At 38.9% G+C, this 19,326-nt stretch overlaps 1 protein-coding gene across 8 annotated transcripts in view; it reads left to right on the top strand.

The window, feature by feature from the left end:
* The window catches only part of WNK3 (WNK lysine deficient protein kinase 3), a 175,897-nt gene extending 157,069 nt beyond the window's left edge, over nt 1-18,828 (top strand). For 7 of the 8 annotated variants that reach the window (XM_063660252.1, XM_063660249.1, XM_063660251.1 and 4 more), the window contains 2 exons: nt 9,477-9,679; nt 12,980-13,392. In XM_063660252.1, the coding sequence (XP_063516322.1) occupies nt 9,477-9,679; nt 12,980-13,309 (533 nt within the window). In that variant the 3' untranslated portion in view covers nt 13,310-13,392. Of the gene's footprint in view, nt 1-9,476; nt 9,680-12,979 lie in introns of all 8 variants that reach the window. The other variant, XM_054471276.2, reaches the window with a different exon arrangement.
* Nucleotides 18,829-19,326: the final 498 nt, after the last annotated feature.

The following is a 19,326-nucleotide window of genomic DNA, read 5'->3' as shown; positions in this document are numbered from 1 at the left end:
AGCCTTCCGAGTAGCTGGGGCTACAGGCGCCCGCCACCACGCCCGGCTAATTTTTGTATTTTTAGTAGAGACGATGTTTCACCATATTGGCCAGGCTTGTCTTGATTTCCTGACCTTGTGATCCTCCTGCCTCAGCTTCCCAAAGTGCTGGGATTACAGGTGTGTGCCACCGCTCATTATCTCTTATTTTTGTACTTTAAAATCATTATGGTTAGAGAACCATCCAGTTAGTCTGAGATATGTGGAAATTTTTTTTTTTTTTTTTTTTTTTTGAGACAGAGTCTAGCTCTGTTCCCAAGGCTGGAGTGCAGTGGCGTGATCTCGACTCACTGCAACCTCTGCCTCCCAGGTTCAAGCGATCCTCCCACCTCAGTCTCCCAAGTAGCTTGGATTACAGGCACGCATCACCACACCTGGCTAATTTTTCTATTTTTAGTAGAGACAGGATTTCACCATGTTGGCCAGGCTGGTCTCGAATTCCTGACCTCAGGTGATCCACCTGCCTTGGCCTCCCAAGTGCTGGGATTACAGGTGTGAGCCACCACGCTCAGCCTGACATGTGGAGAATTTATCAAGTCTCTATGGCTATCTCACTTCTCAGATCTCCCTGTTAACCTCAGGCTAATGGAGTACCTGCTTCTAAAGTTCCAAATCAAGTGAATCCCCTATGATAGCAGCAACAGCAGCCAAACTTACTGTTTTCTCAGAATGCCCCACTTTGCTGGGCAACAGAGCTGGGTGGGGGTGATGGGAACAGCCTTGTGCAAAAACACCATGGATTGCACGGTTCTTACCTGAAAAGTTCAGTAGTTTTCACGAATAAATGCTTCTGATTTTGTTGTATTACTTAGGACAAATTCTGGAGTACTAAAAATGGTTGTTTTTGAATTTTGTCCAATTTTAGGATTCCTTTTGAGGGAGGTTTCTTAACGTCCTCACTCTGTCATGCTGGAAGCCAGAAATTATTTTTTTTCAGTAGGCAGGAAGGAGAGTATCTGATTATTGTACTTCTGTTAAATTAACTTATTTATTAAAATATTTAGATGGGTTCCAAACCAGACTTTGTTATTTATCTATTAATTTTTTAGAGACAGGGTCTTGCTTTGTTACCCAGGCTAGAGTACAGTGGCTCAGTCATAGCTCACTGTAACCTCAAACTCTTGGGCTCAAGCAGTCCTCCTGCCTCAGCCTCCCAAGTAGCTAGGACTATAGGCGTGTACCACTGTGCCTGGCTAATCTTTTTTAAAATGTTTTTTTGTAGAGATGGGGTCTTGCTATGTTGCCCAAGGCTGATTTCAAACTCCTGACCTCAAGCAATCCTCCCACCTCTGCCTCCAGAGTCATTGGGATTACAGGTGTGAGCCACTATGTCAGGCCCTTGAACCAGATTTAATATAAAAATGGTCATGTCTTCTTAAGTAGGAACTAAATTATCTTCATTTTCTTTTTCTTTTTATAACTCATGGAGGCCAAGTTCACAAAGACAGGGTGTTCCACACGTACCTTGCAGTAGTTTTGTTACCTTATTGCCTCTCACAGGAACAGGTGATTTCATATTTCTAGCTCCAATAGTGCTCTTTCAAAACTTGCTGACATTTCATCTTTTTCCCATTTGGCCAAGATTGGTGGACACATTTGTTGGCCTTAGCACAGCATTTCATAAGTTGTCAGCAGGAAGTTAATAGGTGTTACATGGTCAAATGCGAAATGTGGTATTAAATAATATAAATACCAGTCTCTCCACTGTAGAATTTCTTAGGTCCTTTAATGTGCTAATATGAATTGAGAATGTCCAAGAAAGGAAATAATATACAAAATCTCCCAAAACAATTTTACCAGGGAACCCATTTTAGAAAGCAGTGCTTGGCCAGGTGCGGTGGCTCGTGCTTGTAATCCCAACACTTGGGGAGGCTGAGGTGAGCAGATCACCTGAGGTTAGGAGTTCGAGACCAGCCTGGCCATCATGGCAAAACCCTGTCTCTACTAAAAATACAAAAACTAGCCGGGTGTGGTGGCAGGCACCTGTAATCCTACCTACTCGGGAGGCTCAGGCAGGAGAATAGCTTAAATCCAGGAGGCGGAGGTTGCAGTGAGCTGAGATCGCGCCACTGCACTCCAGCCTGGGTGACAGAGCAAGACTCTGTCTCAAAAAAAAAAAAAAAAAAAAAAAAAAAAAGCACTGCTTAACACATATATATCCTTCCCTGCCCACAATTATACATGTTTTGTCGGAAACATGAGTTGATACATGGTATTGCTATGTTTATTTACTTATTATTATTTTTTTAGACAGAGTCTCACTCTGTCACCCAGGCTGGGGTGCAGTGGTGTGGTCTCAGCCCACTGCAACTTCTGCCTCCCAGGTTCAAGTGATTCTCCTGCCTAGCCTCCTGAGTAGCTGGGATTACAGGTGCGCACCAACACGCCTGGCTAATTATGGTATTGCAATGTAATGGTATCCACAATGTATGTGTATAGTTAACTTATAATATGAGCATTGTAGTAAACTGTACAGAATAGAGCCAACATAACAGACATGAGACTATCTTTAGACAGGCCTGATGGCAAGATTGGCCCTTGGCTGGTACGTGGGAACTTGATTTCCCTCTGTTCCCTAACCGGTAAATAGTTCACTTTGCCTGGTTTGTTGGTACAAATAATGTGATTTATGCTGAACACATGTTTTCCTCTGCAGAGTCTGGAATTTTGGTATGTGCCTCTGAGACCAGCCCCCAGTGAAAACCATGGTCACTAAGTCTCTAATGGGCTTTCCTGGGTAGAAATGTGTACACCTGTTGCTGTATTTTTTTGTTGCTGGAAAAAGGATAGGGAGAGAACATATGGAAGTCTGAGCATGAATTTCTCTAGACTCCTGTCTTTTCCCTTTGCTGACCGTAATGTGTATCTTTCACTGTAATAAACCTTAGCTATGAATACAACTATATCCTGAGTCCTTGGAGACCTGGTGAATCACTGAATGTGTGGGTGGTCTGGGAGATCCCAAGACATAATAAAAATATTGCATGTATTAGGCTGGGCGTGTGGCTCATGCCTGTACTCCCAGCACTTTGGGAGGCCAAGGCAGGCAGATCACTTGAGCTCAGGAGTTTGAGACCAGCCTGGGCAATATGTCGAAACTCCATCTCTACAAAACATACAAAAATTAGTTGGGCATGGTGGCACACGCCTGTAATCACAGCTACTCAGGAGGCTGAGGTGGGAGGATTGCTTGAGTCCAGGAGTGTGACAGAGCCAGACCCTGTCTAAAAAGGTATATATTAGGCCCAGCACGGTGGCTCACGCCTGTAATCCTAGCACTTTGGGAGGCCGAGGCGGGTGGATCATGAGGTCAGGAGATCAAGACCATCCTGGCTAACACAGTGAAACCCCGTCTCTACTAAAAATACAAAAAATTAGCTAGGTGTGGTGACGGGCAACTGTAGTCCCAGCTACTCGGGAGGCTGAGGCAGGAGAATGGCATGAACCTGGGAGGCGGAGCTTGCAGTGAGCCGAGATCACGCCACTGCATGGCAGCCTGGACGACAGAGCAAGACTCCGTCTCAAAAAATATATGTATAGTATATATTATATATATTATCTTAATCCTCAGAACATCTCTGTAAGGTAGATAAATATTAATGTTTGTCTTTTTTAGGTGAAGAGACTGAGGTTAGTGAGGTTAAGTAACTTCTTTTGGATCTCAGTTAATACGTGAGATAATCCAAATCTGTCTGACTTCAAAGCCTTGGCTTTTAACTATTATACTGCATTGCTTCCCAAAACCATAAATTGTACCTGTAGTGGGTTGAGGGGAATGAATGATGATAGTGGTCTGAGAATGCTTCATGCAGAAGATAGGATTTGAGTTGGTCTCGAAGGATAAATGGGCTGGCCAGGTGTGCAGTGGTTCACGCCTGTAATCCCAGCACTTTGGGAGGCTGGGGCGGGTGGATCACCTGAGGTCAGGAGTTCGAGACCAGCCTGACCAACATGGTGATACCCCATCTCTACTAAAAATGCAAAAGATAGCCGGGTGTGGTGGTGCACACCTGTAATCCCAGCTACTCGGGAGGCTGAGGCAGGAGAATTGCCTGAACCTGGGAAGCGGAGGTTGCAGTGAGCCGAGATCATGCCATTGTACTCCAGGCTGGGCAGCAAGAGCAAAACTCCATCTCAACAACAACAACAACAACAACAACAAAAAGATAAATGGGCAGAATTGAAATTAAGGGAAGTGGAAAGAGTATTGTCAATAGATAGAATTTCATGATATTAAGGCATGCAAACGGTAAAAATGCAAGATTTGCGAGAAAGACATATAACTTTCAAATAGTTGGGTGAAATGGAGGATTTACAGTACAAAGTTTTCCTTCTGTACTTAAAAAAATTTGGCAGCTGCCACAGCATGTTTATGTTAGTGTTTAGTGTAAGATAATGAATCTGATCTAAAACAATTATATATTTAAGCTTAATAAGTGATACATGTTAGTTTAAGGATAATAAATAATGTACTTGTTCTGCAAGGACAACCATGATTTCCCAGGTCTTTGCCACCTAAACAAGTGGGAACCCTCATGTTGTTAGCAGTAAAGAACTGTTGAAGCTTTTTTTTTTTTTAAGCAGCATTTTATCTGAAAACAGCATTTCACTCATATTATTTTTTACTTATTTATTCTTTCTGAGACACGGTCTTGCTCTGTTGCCCAGGCTGGAGTGCAGTGACGCGATCTTGGCTCACTGCAATCTCCGCCTCCCAGGTTCAAGCGATTCTCCTGCCTCAGCCTCCAATTAGCTGGGATTACAGGTGTGTACCACCATGCCCAGCTAATTTTTGTATTTTTAGTAGAGACAGGGTTTAACCATGTTGGTCAGGCTGGTGTCGAACTTCTGACCTCATGTGATCCACTCACCTCAGCCTCCCAAAGTGCTGGGATTACAGGCATGAGCCACCGTGTCCAGCCTTCACCCATATTAATCTGGTGGTAGTTTGAAGAATATATTGGCTAGAGCCAAGGAGTGAGTCCATTTAGATCATTGCAATCATAGTAGTCTATGCATGAGATAATTAAGAGCTTATAGAATGGTAGAAATGAAAGTGGACAAGAGACATTGTATAGGAGGAATTTCATGATGTAGTGATGGACTGGATATGTGTGTATTGGTGGGGAGATCCAAAGGATCTGAGTTTGAGTGGTTTGGAAAAAAATGCAGTATCTTTAACAGAAGTATGACATTTAAGCAAATCGTCATGCCAGGATTGTGATAGGTTTGACCCCAGGTATATTGACTTGGATTATTTATTTTTTAATTTAATTTTTTTAGAGACAGAGTCTCACTGTCACCCAGGTTGGAATGCAGTAGCGTGATCATAGTTCTCTGTAACCCTGCACTCCTGGGCTCAATCAAGCCTCCCACCTTAACCTCCCAAGTAGCTGGGACTACTGGTGTGTGCCACCATGCCCAGCAAATTTTTTTTGAGACGAGATCCTCCTATGTTGCCCAGCCTGGTCTTGAACTCCTGGCCTCAAGCAGTCCTCCTGTGTCAGCCTCCTAAAGTACTAGGATTACAGATGTGAGTCACCGTGCCTGGCCTGAATTGAATAATTTATTAACATCCAAGTAGAAAAATACATTTGGGAGTTGGTTGTGAGATTGTGATTGAAGAGAGAAATCAAGGTATAGGATAAGAGATAGAAATAATGCAGTGGAGTGATCACTGAAACTGTCTGAATATAGGCATCACCTTGGAGGAAAGAACAAAAAAGAACATCAAGGACTGAACTCTGGTTTTATTCATTTCATCAATAAGAAATGAATATTAAAGAGCACATTTGAAGTTAATATGTTATTACTACCTATCATAAACCATGTTTACATAGTACTTATTTTAATGTGCATTGATTGGGTATTTTCTGGCTTGTGAGCTTTGAATTAAGTGGTCTTTTATGATATGAATAACTTTTAGATGAAATCAATAAATAAATGATCCTGCTTTATGTAAAGCATAGATACTGAATAACATTCAAATAGCATTTTTTTCCTTTTCATATGGCACATTGTTCTTGATAACTTTGTGTGTGTTTGTGTGCGTATGTGTGTGTGTAGTTGTTCTTTCTGTTGCCTGCTTAAGAGACACGGTCTCACTTTGTCGCCCAGGCTGGAGTGCAGTGGTTGTTGCCCTAGTCCCTGTTTCATTTAAATACTTGCTTCAGTTTGTTAATTATTTTTTCCTCCACTTGTTGGCTATTGTGCCATTAGTTCAGCAGCCTTAATTTACTGCCAATTGAGTATTTAAGATAACTTGTTAGACCAGAGTTATACACAAGAGTCCTAACATTGTATTTCCTTTAGTGGAGAAATGTTCTTTTTTCTTTTCTCTTCTTTTTCTCCCTCTCACCCAGAAATGTTCTTTTTGTTTTTTTGGTTTTTGTTTGTTTGGTTGGTTTGGTTTTTGTTTTTTTGTGGAATCTCACTCTGTCTCCCAGGCTGGAGTGCAGTAGCGTGATCTCGGCTCACTGCAGCCTCCGCCACCCAGGTTCAAGCAATTCTCCTGCTTCAGCCTCCTGAGTAGCTGGGATTACAGGCGCCCACTACCATGGCCAGCTAATTTTGTATTTTTGGTAGAGACGGGGTTTCACCATGTTGGCCAAGCTGCTCTCAAACTCCTGACCTCAGGTGATCCACCCACCTTGGCCTCCCAAAATGATTGGATTACAGGCATGAGCCACTGTGCCAGCCCCAGAAATGTTCTTAAATTAACGACATTTAGACCTAACCTCTCTGCAACAAATGTTTTAGAAGCTGAAGGGACTGGGCACAAAAATATTTCTAAGAGAAGATGGATAGGCAAACCTGTGGGCATTGATACGTTCCTGTTTCTGGCTATCTTCTCTTTTTAATTCTACCTGCTGACATTCTTCTATGTTGAGAACACAGTCTATAAAAGCTTCGGCTCCAAAGTCTTCCCCAACTTTGTTGTGCTCTTTGCTCCCTCGCTGGAATAAGCAGAGAATTTGTTGAATGTGCAAAGGGATAACAAGAAGAAATGATGCTTTTATTATAGACTGACTTTTGTGTCTCAGGATTTTATGTCTTTGAAAAATTGGGATTCCAACAAGTTAGTATGTCACTTTGATATATCATGGTTGCCCCAGATTAGTAAATGTTTTAAAACTTGTATATGTGAATGTTCTGATTAATTCATTAAACTCTTCTTATACAACACTACTGTGTTTCCGTTTAATATTTAAGGCTGGGTGCGGTGGCTCACACCTGTAATCCCAGCACTTTGGGAGGCTGAGGCAGGCAGATCACTTGAGGTCAGAAGTTTGAGACCAGCCTGGCAACATGGTGAAACCCTGTCTCTACCAAAAATACAAAAATCAGCCAGGCGTGGTGGTGTGCGCCTTGATTCCAGCTACTCGGGAGGCTGAGGTATGAGAATCGCTTGAACCCAGGAGGCAGAGGTTGTAGTGAGCCAAGATCGCGCCACTGCACTCCATCTTGGGTGACAAAGCGAGACTCTGTCTCAAAACAAACAAACAAAAATATTTAATCACCTTTGAATCTAAATTTTCAGTAGCACAGGGTTCATAGAAAATCACAGACTGTGCATATGCAATCATTGAGATTGTCATGTTTCCCTTTATTAAGTAATATCTTCTTCCATTTCCTACTTTATTATATCAGTTGGCATTTATTTTATTGTATTATTATTATTTTTTGAGACAGAGTCTTGCTCTGTTGCCCAGGCTGGAGTACAATGGCGTGATCTCAGTACACTGCAACCTCCACCTCCCAGGTTCAAGTGATTCTCCTGCCTCAGCCTTCCGAGTAGCTGAGATTACAGGCGCACACCCCCACGCCTGGCTAATTTTTGTATTTTTAGTAGAGACGGGGTTTCATCATGTTGGCCAGGCAGGTCTCGAACTCCTGACCTCAGGTGATCCGCCCACCTCAGCAGTTGGCATTTATGATGGAGTACAATGGAAAGCCCACTGAACTGACAGTCAGGATATCTGGATTCTAGCCCCAGCATATGACTCCAGCTGTTAATCTTCTGGGTCCCAGTTTGACTGTCTATAAAACAGAATGATACTTGTTTATATCACAGGCCTGTTATAAGTTTCAAAAAGTATTAATATGGAAGCTTCTTGCATTACCTCTTGCAATTTTTTTTGTATTTTTTCATGATTAAAAGAAGTACCATAACACATGTATAAGATATCTTCACATGCTTGTTAAATCCCTGGAACTGTTATTGTGCTTAAATTCACAACTGTATTTCCTAAAATTAATTTTAGACCCACTCTGTAAGTTTTTGGCTTATAATTCAGTCAGAGGAATTGGAACTCTATGAATATTTTCTATAAGAATGATATCATAAGCATGAGTAATAGTACTCAGTTATCATGTAAAGACTTAGTGTGATGTTCAGATTAGGAAAGTATACTTATGGAATTCTCTATAATTGATTTATTTCATTTATTTGAACATCTTATGCTCCACAACTCATGAGGCTCAACAAACCATCTGTGTCTTCATTTCTGCTATTCTAGATACACATTCATCTTTTTAAATTGTAAACAGAAATATCGGTAAAAAATAAAATGAGATTCTAGTTTTCTGAAGCTTCTTGAAAGTCAGTATGGTATATTGAAAAGATAGAGTGTCTTTGTCTAGGCTTTAGAGTTCCAGGCCTGTCTCTGCTGGTAATTAGTTGCAAGAACTTGGGCATGTCAATTTACTTATTCTGGGCCTTGTTTTCCCATTATAAAAGTGGCTTGCACTAGACCTTTTTTTTTGTTTTTAACATTATTTGATTATTTTTTAATCTTCTAAGTATCTATCTGAGGGAGCTGGTGAAAAGATTAGAGTTTATACTAATTTTTATGAGTACTATTTATTACACTTGATTTATACCTAAGGTAACCATATAATTTGCTGTCCAAACAAGAGGAAACTTTTTTTTTTTTTTTTTTTTTGAGATGGAGTCTCGCTTTGTCCCAGGCTGGAGTGCAATGGCGTGATCTCAGCTCACTGCAACCTCCGCCTCCCGGGTTCAAGCTATTCTCCTGCCTCAGCCTCTCGAGTAGCTGGGATTACAGGCGCCCACCACCATGCCTGGCTAATTTTTGTATTTTTAGTAGAGACGGGGTTTCACCATGTTGGCCAGGCTGGTCTTGAACTCCTGACCTCGTGATCCACCCGCCTCGGCCTCCCAAAGTGTTGAGATTACAGGCGTGAGCCACTGCACCCAGCCAAGAGGAAACTTTTGAGAGTGAAAGGGAGTACTGTTAGCAATTACTCCAGGACAACAGCTTTAAACCAGGACGACTCAGGTAAACTAGAGTGTGTGTTCACCCTAATTGCACCCCATGTGTGGTTCTGTTAACTGCTTTGTTGGCCAAAGAATTATCTGATTATCAGTTTTAATTCTTTTTCATGGTTTCCCTGTTTTTTTTTTTCTCTTATAGATCCACTGTGTGTGGAGAGTGATGCAGCATCATGCCAACAGTCTCCAGCCAGTAAAAAAGGGATGTTCACAGATGACTTACACAAGCTGGTGGATGACTGGACAAAGGAAGCAGTAGGAAATTCTCTTATTAAGCCAAGTTTAAACCAACTTAAACAAAGTCAACACAAACTAGAGACAGAAAACTGGAACAAAGTATCTGAAGTAAGTTGTTTAGACCCAATTCACTTTATTTACGAAAACTAAAACCATAAAAATTGATGCGCTTAGGCCTATAGTTACAGTCACTATGAGAGAGTAGTATGACTTGATAACAGAGACTTTTATCCTTTTTTAGATTCATTATGTCTTTGAGCAAATTATATTTTAGACCATGAGTCAGTAAACTTTTGGGGGGAAGGAGCCAGTTAGTTAATATTTTAGGCTTTTCAAGCTGTACTATTACAACTACTCAACTCCGTTATAGTGCAAAAGCAGCCATAGAGAATATGTAACCAAATGGGCATGGCTTTGTTCCATTAAAACCTTATTTACAAAAAGAGGTGGTGGGCTGTGGTTTGCCGACCCTTGTTTTAGACTGTTCTATTTTTTTAAAAAAAATCCAGCAAGTATCAAAGAAGAAAGCGTCTGGAATGAAGGTTAATTCAGTCCAGTGTTCCAAGAAGAGTTTGGGTTTTAAGGAAAAGTTTTCCTGTGTTTCATGTCAATATTCTTAGATCTGATAAGTTATTTGTTCATTATGAAAAAGAATTTTAAAGTTATTTAAACTAGAATATTATAAGAGGTGTTTTAAAGAAAAGATGCCTAGTTATTGCATGTGGCCTTAGTCAGGTGTACATGCAATGAAGTGAAGAAAGATGCCCACAATGCATTCTGGAGTAGGAAGAAGTCAGGCTTACAGAACAGCATACATAGTATAATATAATTTATGCAAAATTATATACATTAGATATGCATAGAGAAATATGAAAAGCCAAATTTGGGCCTTATTTTACTTTGTACATTTCTGTGTTTTTGTATTTTTAAAGTAAGTGACTTTTTTTTCAAAATGAGTAAACCTATTAAAATGTAATCAGGGCTTATAATTTTAACTCTCTTAATTGAAAGAGATTTATCTCTGTGTGTTACATTTGTGTACATGTATTGTCATATGTGTACATGTATAGTCATATAGTTTGTTATAATGCATTTATTGTTAATATTGAATAAAAATTTTCAAAATCCTCGATTTCCCAAACTAGTGAGCAGTATATCTCCTTGGGAGCTCTGTGTATTTATCTTACTTGTGGCACCAATTTATACACAGATAGCATCACCATTGTAAAAATTGGAAGCCTTTAGAGGCAAATTTCAAGACATAAATGCATGTGTACTGCCAGTGAGAGAACCTCTGAGTACTGTGTGAATGGAGGCTTTTGTTGACTAGTTGGAGGGCTGTTTACTGGAGTATAATGGAGGATGTTTGGAGGAAGGGTGAGTAGAAAATGGTGTGTGAATAAAAGTAGTGAAGGTCATTTAACAGACGTGGGTTCCAATGTCAGCTCAGTCACTTACTAGTTGTGTGACTTTCGAAAAGTCATTTGATCTATCTGTGCCTCAGTTTTCATGTCTTTCAAACAGAATATCTGACTTACAGGATTGCTGTGAGGATTAAATGAGGTAGCACCTATAAAGCTGTACCTTTATAGGTGTTACATAGTAGGTACCCTATATAAAGTAACTATTTTTGTATTTGTAGGTTCAGTTGGTTATATCTTTTGTGTGGCAAGCCCATCTCACTAATGCTCTTACATTTTACTGCTCTGTATCCTTACTTAGAAATACTTGTTTGCTTAACAGTTATGTACCAAGCCCTCTGCTAGACATGGGTTTGGTGAGTAAAAACAAGTATGATACCTATCCTCATGGAATTTATGCTCTGCTAAGACAGCTAGTTAGACATAACAGAATTGCATATACAAATATAAAATTGCAACTGTAATAAGAACTACAAAAGAAAGATAAAGGCTATAACATGGGAAATTTGACCTAGTAAAGGAAAGTCAAGGAAAGCTGCACTGAGAAAGTGATGATTAAGCAGAGATCTGAAGGATGAGTAGGTGTTAACTAGGTGAAAAGAGGAAATGACTCCATGCGGAAAGGATCACATATGCAAAAGCCCTGTATGAGGAAAGGAGCATGAAGGGATTGAAAGTAGGCCAGTTTGGCTGAAGTGAAGAGAGCAAAGAGGAGTTAGTGCACAATGGATCTAAGGTAGATGGAGTCTTAAAAGTGGTAATGATAAGGAACTTCATCTGTATTTTTTGTTAGTTAGTTAGTTTGTTTGTTTTTATTTTTTTTTTGAGACGGAGTTTCACTCTTGTTGCCCAGGCTGGAGTGCAATGGCGCGATCTCCGCTCACTGCAACCTGTGCCTCCCAGGTTCAACAATTCTCCTGCCTCAGCCTCCTGAGTAGCCGAGATTACAGGCGCTCGCCACCATACCTGGCTAATTTTTGAGTTTTTAATAGAGACAGGGTTTCACCATGTTGGCCAGGCTGGTCTCGAACTCCTGACCTCAGGTGATCCACCCGCCTTGGCCTCCCGAAGTGCTGGGATTATAGGTGTGAGCCACCGCGCCCGGCCGTCTGTATTTTAAGAAAGATAAATAGCCATTTAAGCCCCAGGGTTGACATGATCAGACTTGTTTTTTGAAAAAATGACTCTGACTCAAGCAAGAGAAAAGGATTATTTATTGGAGGTAAGGGTAGATGTTGGCAGACCAGTTAAGAGTTAGTCATGGTAACTCTTAACTGCTCTGGAAAATGGGAGAAGTTGAATTGAAAAGAAGTGAACAGATTCCAAAAAATGCTTAAGAGATTAAATGGACAAGATTTGGTGATGGAATGGATGTATGGTGAAGGGGAGGTATTAAGGCTAGGTTTCTGGCTCCCATAACTGTACCAATCACCGAGATGGGGAATGTGAGCAGACAGTGTGCTTTGGTAGGGGAAGATCACACATTTGATTTCTAGGCATTTGTTTCTGAGATGCCTTTGAAATATCCAGGAGAAAATATATAACCTCTCCAATTTGTCTTTTTTAAAAAATCAGGTTATCTATAAACTAATAATGTTCATTATATAATTTACTCAGTGCAGAAAAGTACAAATTTTAAAATATCACCTTCAAATCCCACCACCCAGAAATAATTTTCATTAACTTTAGATAAACATCATGTCAAATATCTTTCTATGTATGTATGCATGGAAATAACTATAAAAATGTAAGGCAGGGCAGTTATGAAGATGGCATTAATTAAGGTACATAATTATGGTTAGCACACAGAAAGGTGCTCCAAAAATGGTAGTCCCTAATAGTAATAATAGGAATAGTATGCCAAAAAGACTAGGAAGGAATATTCATTTGTGCAGCAGCAATAGAAAAAAAAAAGAATAGGAAGGAATATAGACTGATAAAAGTATATACCAAATAAACTGATCTTTTGTTTTTATTTTTGTTTTAGAATACTCCGTCTACTATGGGCTACACATCAACATGGATTTCTTCTCTCTCCCAAATCCGTGGAGCTGTCCCAACTTCCTTGCCACAAGGACTCTCACTCCCTTCATTTCCTGGGCCATTATCATCATATGGAATGCCTCATGTTTGTCAGTATAATGCTGTGGCGGGGGCGGGGTATCCAGTACAGTGGGTAGGAATTTCAGGAACAACACAACAGTCTGTAGTAATTCCCACCCAATCTGGGGGACCATTCCAGCCAGGGATGAATATGCAGGCATTTCCAACTTCATCAGTGCAGAATCCTGCCACAATCCCTCCTGGTCCTAAATGAATCAGAGTAGATGATGATAAAAAGGGAGGTTTTTTCAGAATTATTTTCAGGACACCTAAGATATTAAAGTTTCTTCCTCTTGGGTTCTGTCATATTTTCCCTCATTTGAGTTTACTTTAGACTATATATTTTTTGTTCCAGTGTGGTATTTGATACAGCTCATCATTCTGTAGAAATGTGCAGTTTGCACATAGAACACTGCACACACAAATGTTTTTTCACTTCAAATTCTATCCTCTTTGATACTTGATTTTTTTAAAAATACTGTTCAGAATGCTTTAATAAGCTCAGCTTGAGCATTACCATTTCCAGGACACTTTTCATGAATTGTTGAGAAGCTCCCCATCCCCCGCCTTTTTTTTTTTTTTTTTTTTTTTTTTTTTTTTTTTTTTTTTACTGCTGCTATCTGCAGCTGGATACTTTTCTTTAAAAATGTTTAAAAATTATTTAGATTGATTCTCCCCAAATGTGGATGAACTGAGACCCTCCATCAGCCAGAGTCTTATGGGATCTTCACTTCACATGTTTGTCTTAGGTTTACCTTTCACAGAAGGCAGGGTAACTTGCTGCAGGAAACGTTTTGGTGTATAAAATTAGAATAACTTTTTTTTTTTTTTTTTTTTTTTGAGATGGAGTCTCTCTCTGTCACCCAGGTTGGAGTGCAGTGGTGTGATCTTGGCTCACTGCTGCAACCTCCCCCTCCTGGGTTCAAGCGATTCTCCTGCCTCAGCCTCCTGAGTAGCTGGGACTACAGGCGCCAGCCACAATGCCTGGCTAATTTTTGTATTTGTAGTAGAGATGGGGTTTCACTATGTTGGCCAGACTGGTCTCAAACTCCTAACCTTGTGATCCACCCTCCGCAGCCCCCCAAAAAATTATAATAATTTTGTCAACCAATACAGAACATGAGCCCTTTAAATGTGATTTCCCGTCATCACAGCAGTAGGATGAAGCCTTGTTTTTGGTGAGACAGAGGGAAAGGGAAAAAAAAGAACTGTAACAGTTCCTTGATTCTGCAGATACTGCTGCTGTTTTAGGATTTCAGTAATAATTCAAAGCAGCTGTCTCCTTGTTTCTCACATGCATACTACATTGGTTTTGAGCATCTGAGAGGCATTGGTTTGGCTTGCATTCTTTTGCAAGGCATATATTGCAGCTGATATGAATCTCATTTGTGGGGAATCCTTGTATTCCTACACCTCAGTCCATTCTTCTGAAGAATTTACTTGACACAGTAGGTTTCCAGACTTACATATGAAACACTGGCTTTACAGGGTTCTCAGAGATGTGGGGTATACACTGTCCTGCAGTGAGATAGTAGACCCTAGAAGGATACTATTTAAGTTGTCCTTAGCTCTTTTTAATTACCATTTTTAGTTATTAGAATTTCTTTTTAGTATCTATAGTATCTTAGATGATTTTAGATCTTAAATGAGTTTGGCAGCCTCTTTAGAATCTGAGAGAGATCACTGTCAAGTTGCACTTTACTGGGTTTTATCCAGTTTTAGGAGGAGGGGAGGCAATGTCAAAATGTACACCTTTGGTTTTTAAGAAGGTTAACTATAATAATGGTAAAGGCTAGTCACAGGGTTACCTAATGCTCAGTCTGTGAAACCTAAATAGAATTCTTAAAATGTTATTTACCAACTAAGTATTCATGTTCAAATTACTTACCTTCCACTCTGAAGACTTTGAGGTCATTTCTAATACACATTTACCTAATTAGGAGTTCTGTCTACTAGTAAACATTCCAAATTGCTACCCAACATTACTGTTAACAGATTCTCCTCCGTATTCTTCTACAAATTGTACCCCATGGGCTTGCCAGGTAATGAGGAAAACTTAATGGGTGTACTTTCTTTTCTTTTCTTTTTTTTTTTTTTGCACAGTCTACTTTGTGACATTAAGTACCTCTTTTCCAAAAAAAAAAAAAAAATGTGTCTTATGTTGCTTACCTGAGGATCACATCTATTATCAAGAAGATTCTGTCGCTATAATTTGAGGCATCTAGGGCAACATTTTGAGAATTGCTGTTGATAAGATCCACTGTTTCTTTTCATAGAACATGATCTGTTTTGTATGAGTCTTTCCAAATGTTAAGTACAGATTCTTCAAATTTCTTGTACAGTATTGGTTTGCAATTTAAAGTGATTTTAGGACATTAGTGTAATGCAAATGCTTGCATTGCACTGTTTTCCATATGTATAAAAACAATGCTCCTAAAATCCCTAATTCTTTAAAACTGCCTGTGTTTCATTATAAAAAGTTGGCTTTGTGTAATTACACCGAGACATACAACCTATAAAGTGAAAATACTGCAGATTTTAGGACCCCTTCTTCTCTAGTCACAATCATTTTAAACAGTGTACCCCAGGATGAAAAAAGCTCCATGGCTGACATGTACAATTACATGTATTAATGACTGCTCTACATCCTATGTTCTGCCTTTGGCCACAACCTCTATTCCACATATAATTCATCATTCTTGTTTGCCTGCAGACTCTTGCAGTGCCTTGTAATATTTACAATCTTTTCAGGTTTTTGCTGGAAAGAAAAGTAGTCTTCTAAAGTTTGAAGATGGTGAATAGTGTACTACTATCTCCATGCTGACTGCAGTAACTGGGTTATCATATATGTTATGTATACATTATGTATCTATAACGTGTGTACATTTAAAAATACAGAAAAAAGTGAGCTTGTGCAGAAATGGAGAAAACAATGTTATTCTCACCACTGTGGGGTTTTATTAAAATTATTTTTTCCCATGACTTACATGTTTGGTTCAGATTATAGTCACTTTGACTGTAAATACTGGCTAGTTTTCTATCCAGGGGCTTTGCATTATTTCATAATTTTGCTAAATCATATAATAGTGCTATTTTCATCCTTGTCTGAGGTACTTTTCCTCCCCAGAAATAATTAACTTGAGGTAAAGCTCAGAAATTCCCTTCTTAACAAAGAGCCTACTATATAAAAAGGGCCTTCCTTTCCAAAAAACACACAAACCTGTCCTTTTCATTTTCCTTCTTGTAGAGGAGAAAATGGTTGTACTTAACCATCCTGCTTGTAAAATTTATTCAGAGGATAGTCTGTATGTCCAGCCACCATGTTTACTTCTCAAAGTGCAAGTCCGATGAATAGTACTGTATCTCCGTATGTGGCAATGTGAGCATTTCATCATGAAGTACCTGCTGCTATGTCTGTGAAGTTGGGTGTAACATCATAAGAATATGAAACCAGTATTGGTGTAAATCTAATGAAAATAACCCTATGTATATTTGTAGCAGTCTTGAATCTCTATTTAAGGTAATTTGCTGTAATATAACAAATATTCATTCTGTTTTTCATCCCTTCCTTGCCAGTTTTATATCAAGCATGAATTCTAATGGTTTGACAGCAAAATTATCTGTGAAAGTTTAAAAGGCACTTTTCTGCTGTGATTTTTGGATTGAGTGTGGAGTGTTATGTACAGTTTGATGGGATATATCATTTTAGAACCCCAGATTTAATTCTAGTCCAATTAATTTTGTTTAACTACCTCGTTTTCAGTGCTGTTTTGGGTGCACAAGTAAACACTGCCTGTGAAACTTGCTTTTTTGCCTTGATTCTCAGTATTCTTTCAGATTATAAATCTGGTCTGCCTCTTTTTCCCAGTGCTAGCCAACAGTTTGAGATGAGAGGGACCATCACTCTCATCTGTGTTTAAGTGGAGAGCCATGTGCTTCTGTGAAATATGCTTTGGGGATTTGGGAGTGAAGAGCAGAAGAATAATTGAAATTGGTGGCAATATAGGACTTAGGTGTAGGAGTTAGTTATAAAATAAACAAATGGTAAGAAAGTACCTGAATTAGACAATCCAGTGCCTATAACTTTGCATTTTTTATTAGAGATGCATTTCTCGTCTGTGTGCCTAAAGGGCAATGGGTTGAAATTGCTTTAACTACCACAGTGAAATATTTGACAAATCCTTCAGCAATGGCCTATCATTCAACATATATTAGCACAGTGCTAGGTATTTGCAGTGATATTTTGTTACCTTAAAACGGCCAAATGCATTTAGTTGAAATGTAGTTGATAGTAAGGGTTTTATATAACTTTATCCAATCTCTAAAGTTTATGGAAGCATTGACTTTCTTCTTTGCTGTCTTTTCTGAGTGATGAAAATGATGCATTCCTTTTTTTTTCCTTGAAAACTCAGCAAATGTTTGTAACCAGATGTTCTTTGTTTCACATGTTTACTGTGTAACACTACAGCATATTTAATATTGGTAAATATTGTATTTCAGTCATTATGCATAAGTACATTCCTGAGGTATATTTGCCATCATTTTGGGATTCAGTTATTTTATCTTCTGTTTGGGTCAGAAAAACTTGAACTATTTGAGGTGGTATGCAGGCCATTTTCTAGAATAGATTGTTTTTTTGAATCTGTAGTTTATCAAGGACTTGTTCCCCCTCTCCCTTTGTTTAGAAGAGGAATCAGAAAAGGGGGGTGGTGTGTAGAAAAGGCCTTTGATTTGATAGGTATAATTTCTAAGATTGAAATTTTAAAAAATGCAGATTGTAAGATAGTAACACTCAAACTTGATAAAATCCTTTGAATTGAAATTAGTATGAAATTTTTATGGAACCAAATGCCTTCAGGTCACCCTGGAAATAGTCTTTGTATGTGAAAGATCAACACAAACATTGGTCAGGAACCCTGACAGCCAATATATGAAGGAGCCTGGGATAGTAACTAGGTTACACTGAAGTTATTTTCAACTAAGATAGCTAGACGAGTGTACAAACCAATAGCTCCTATTCTGGAAGGTTTTCTTTTTATTAAAAAAATTCAAACAAGGTTAAAAGTCAAGCAAGAAGGGAAGAGAGAAACTGGGTTCTGAGAAAAAAATGTGCCAGTATAAAATAAACTCCTAAATGCGTGCTTGTCATCCTCTAGTTTTTTTTAAGTTGAATTTCTTTTCCACTATAACTTAAGATTTGAGATTGAGGTTTGAGGTCCAGAACATACCCTCAGCAGATACAGTGACTAACTGGAAAGTGCAGTTGTTCAAGGTCTGTCATGCTCAATCACCTAAAGCTATAATTTGTTTGATATATTAAGCATGTAGACCTAGTGCAGCATGGGAGCCACTCAGGAAGTTTATGCAATTAATAAACTTTCAGCATAATTTACTATGAAGTATGCAGAATTTCACCCTCTTTTCCACACTTAACATTTAGTTGTATATGTGAACTCTCCTTTCTTAATTGGGGAATGTAGCATTATATAGAATGTTGTTAAACTTAATTTTAATCCTTTTTGACATTAACCTTTTTTTTTTGGTAAACCAAGTGATCTGCCTTTCAGCAACTGTCTGATTTTGGTTCTTTGAAACTGTGATTTTTATTTCATTTGTACCCAACCATTGTAAGTATTTTGTTTTGTTTCCTGGAAATTCTGTTTTGAAACAGAAAATAAAGGCTGTGTTAAATGAGTATGTTATCTTATTAAAATGCTGCCATAGTCACTGCAATCATCTGGCTAAAACTGGTTCTTCATTTACCAAATGTAATTTAGCAGATTTAGAACATTTAGTCCTGTAAACTATGCTGGCCTAAGAAAACTAACCAAGCTGCGTGTTACCTCTTGATTTACAGTTCCAACAAATTGAGTTGGACTTCATTTTCATGCTTGTACATGAGCCATAATTGTAACAGTTGCTCTCATTTACTGAACACATACTATGTTAGCTAGGCTTTTACCTGTGATATTTTTAATTCACACAAAATCCTATAAGATGGGTCTGTTACTATTTCCACTTACAATGCAAATTTGAGGATCAGAGAGATTAAAGAATTTACTAGGGCCACATAGTGGTGAAGCCTGGATCCAAACCCAGGTCTGTCTGTCTGCACAGCTCATGGGAAAAACCCTAGGCCACACTGATTCTCAGATGTACTACATGCGTAATAATTCAGATACATTTAGAGTAGGCCTTTATCTAATAGGATTTGTATGTACACACTTTTTT

This window comes from Pongo pygmaeus, chromosome X, assembly GCF_028885625.2.
Source record: "Pongo pygmaeus isolate AG05252 chromosome X, NHGRI_mPonPyg2-v2.0_pri, whole genome shotgun sequence".
NCBI classification, from domain to species: Eukaryota; Metazoa; Chordata; class Mammalia; order Primates; family Hominidae; genus Pongo; species Pongo pygmaeus.
This window is presented reverse-complemented; position numbering and strand designations above follow the sequence as displayed.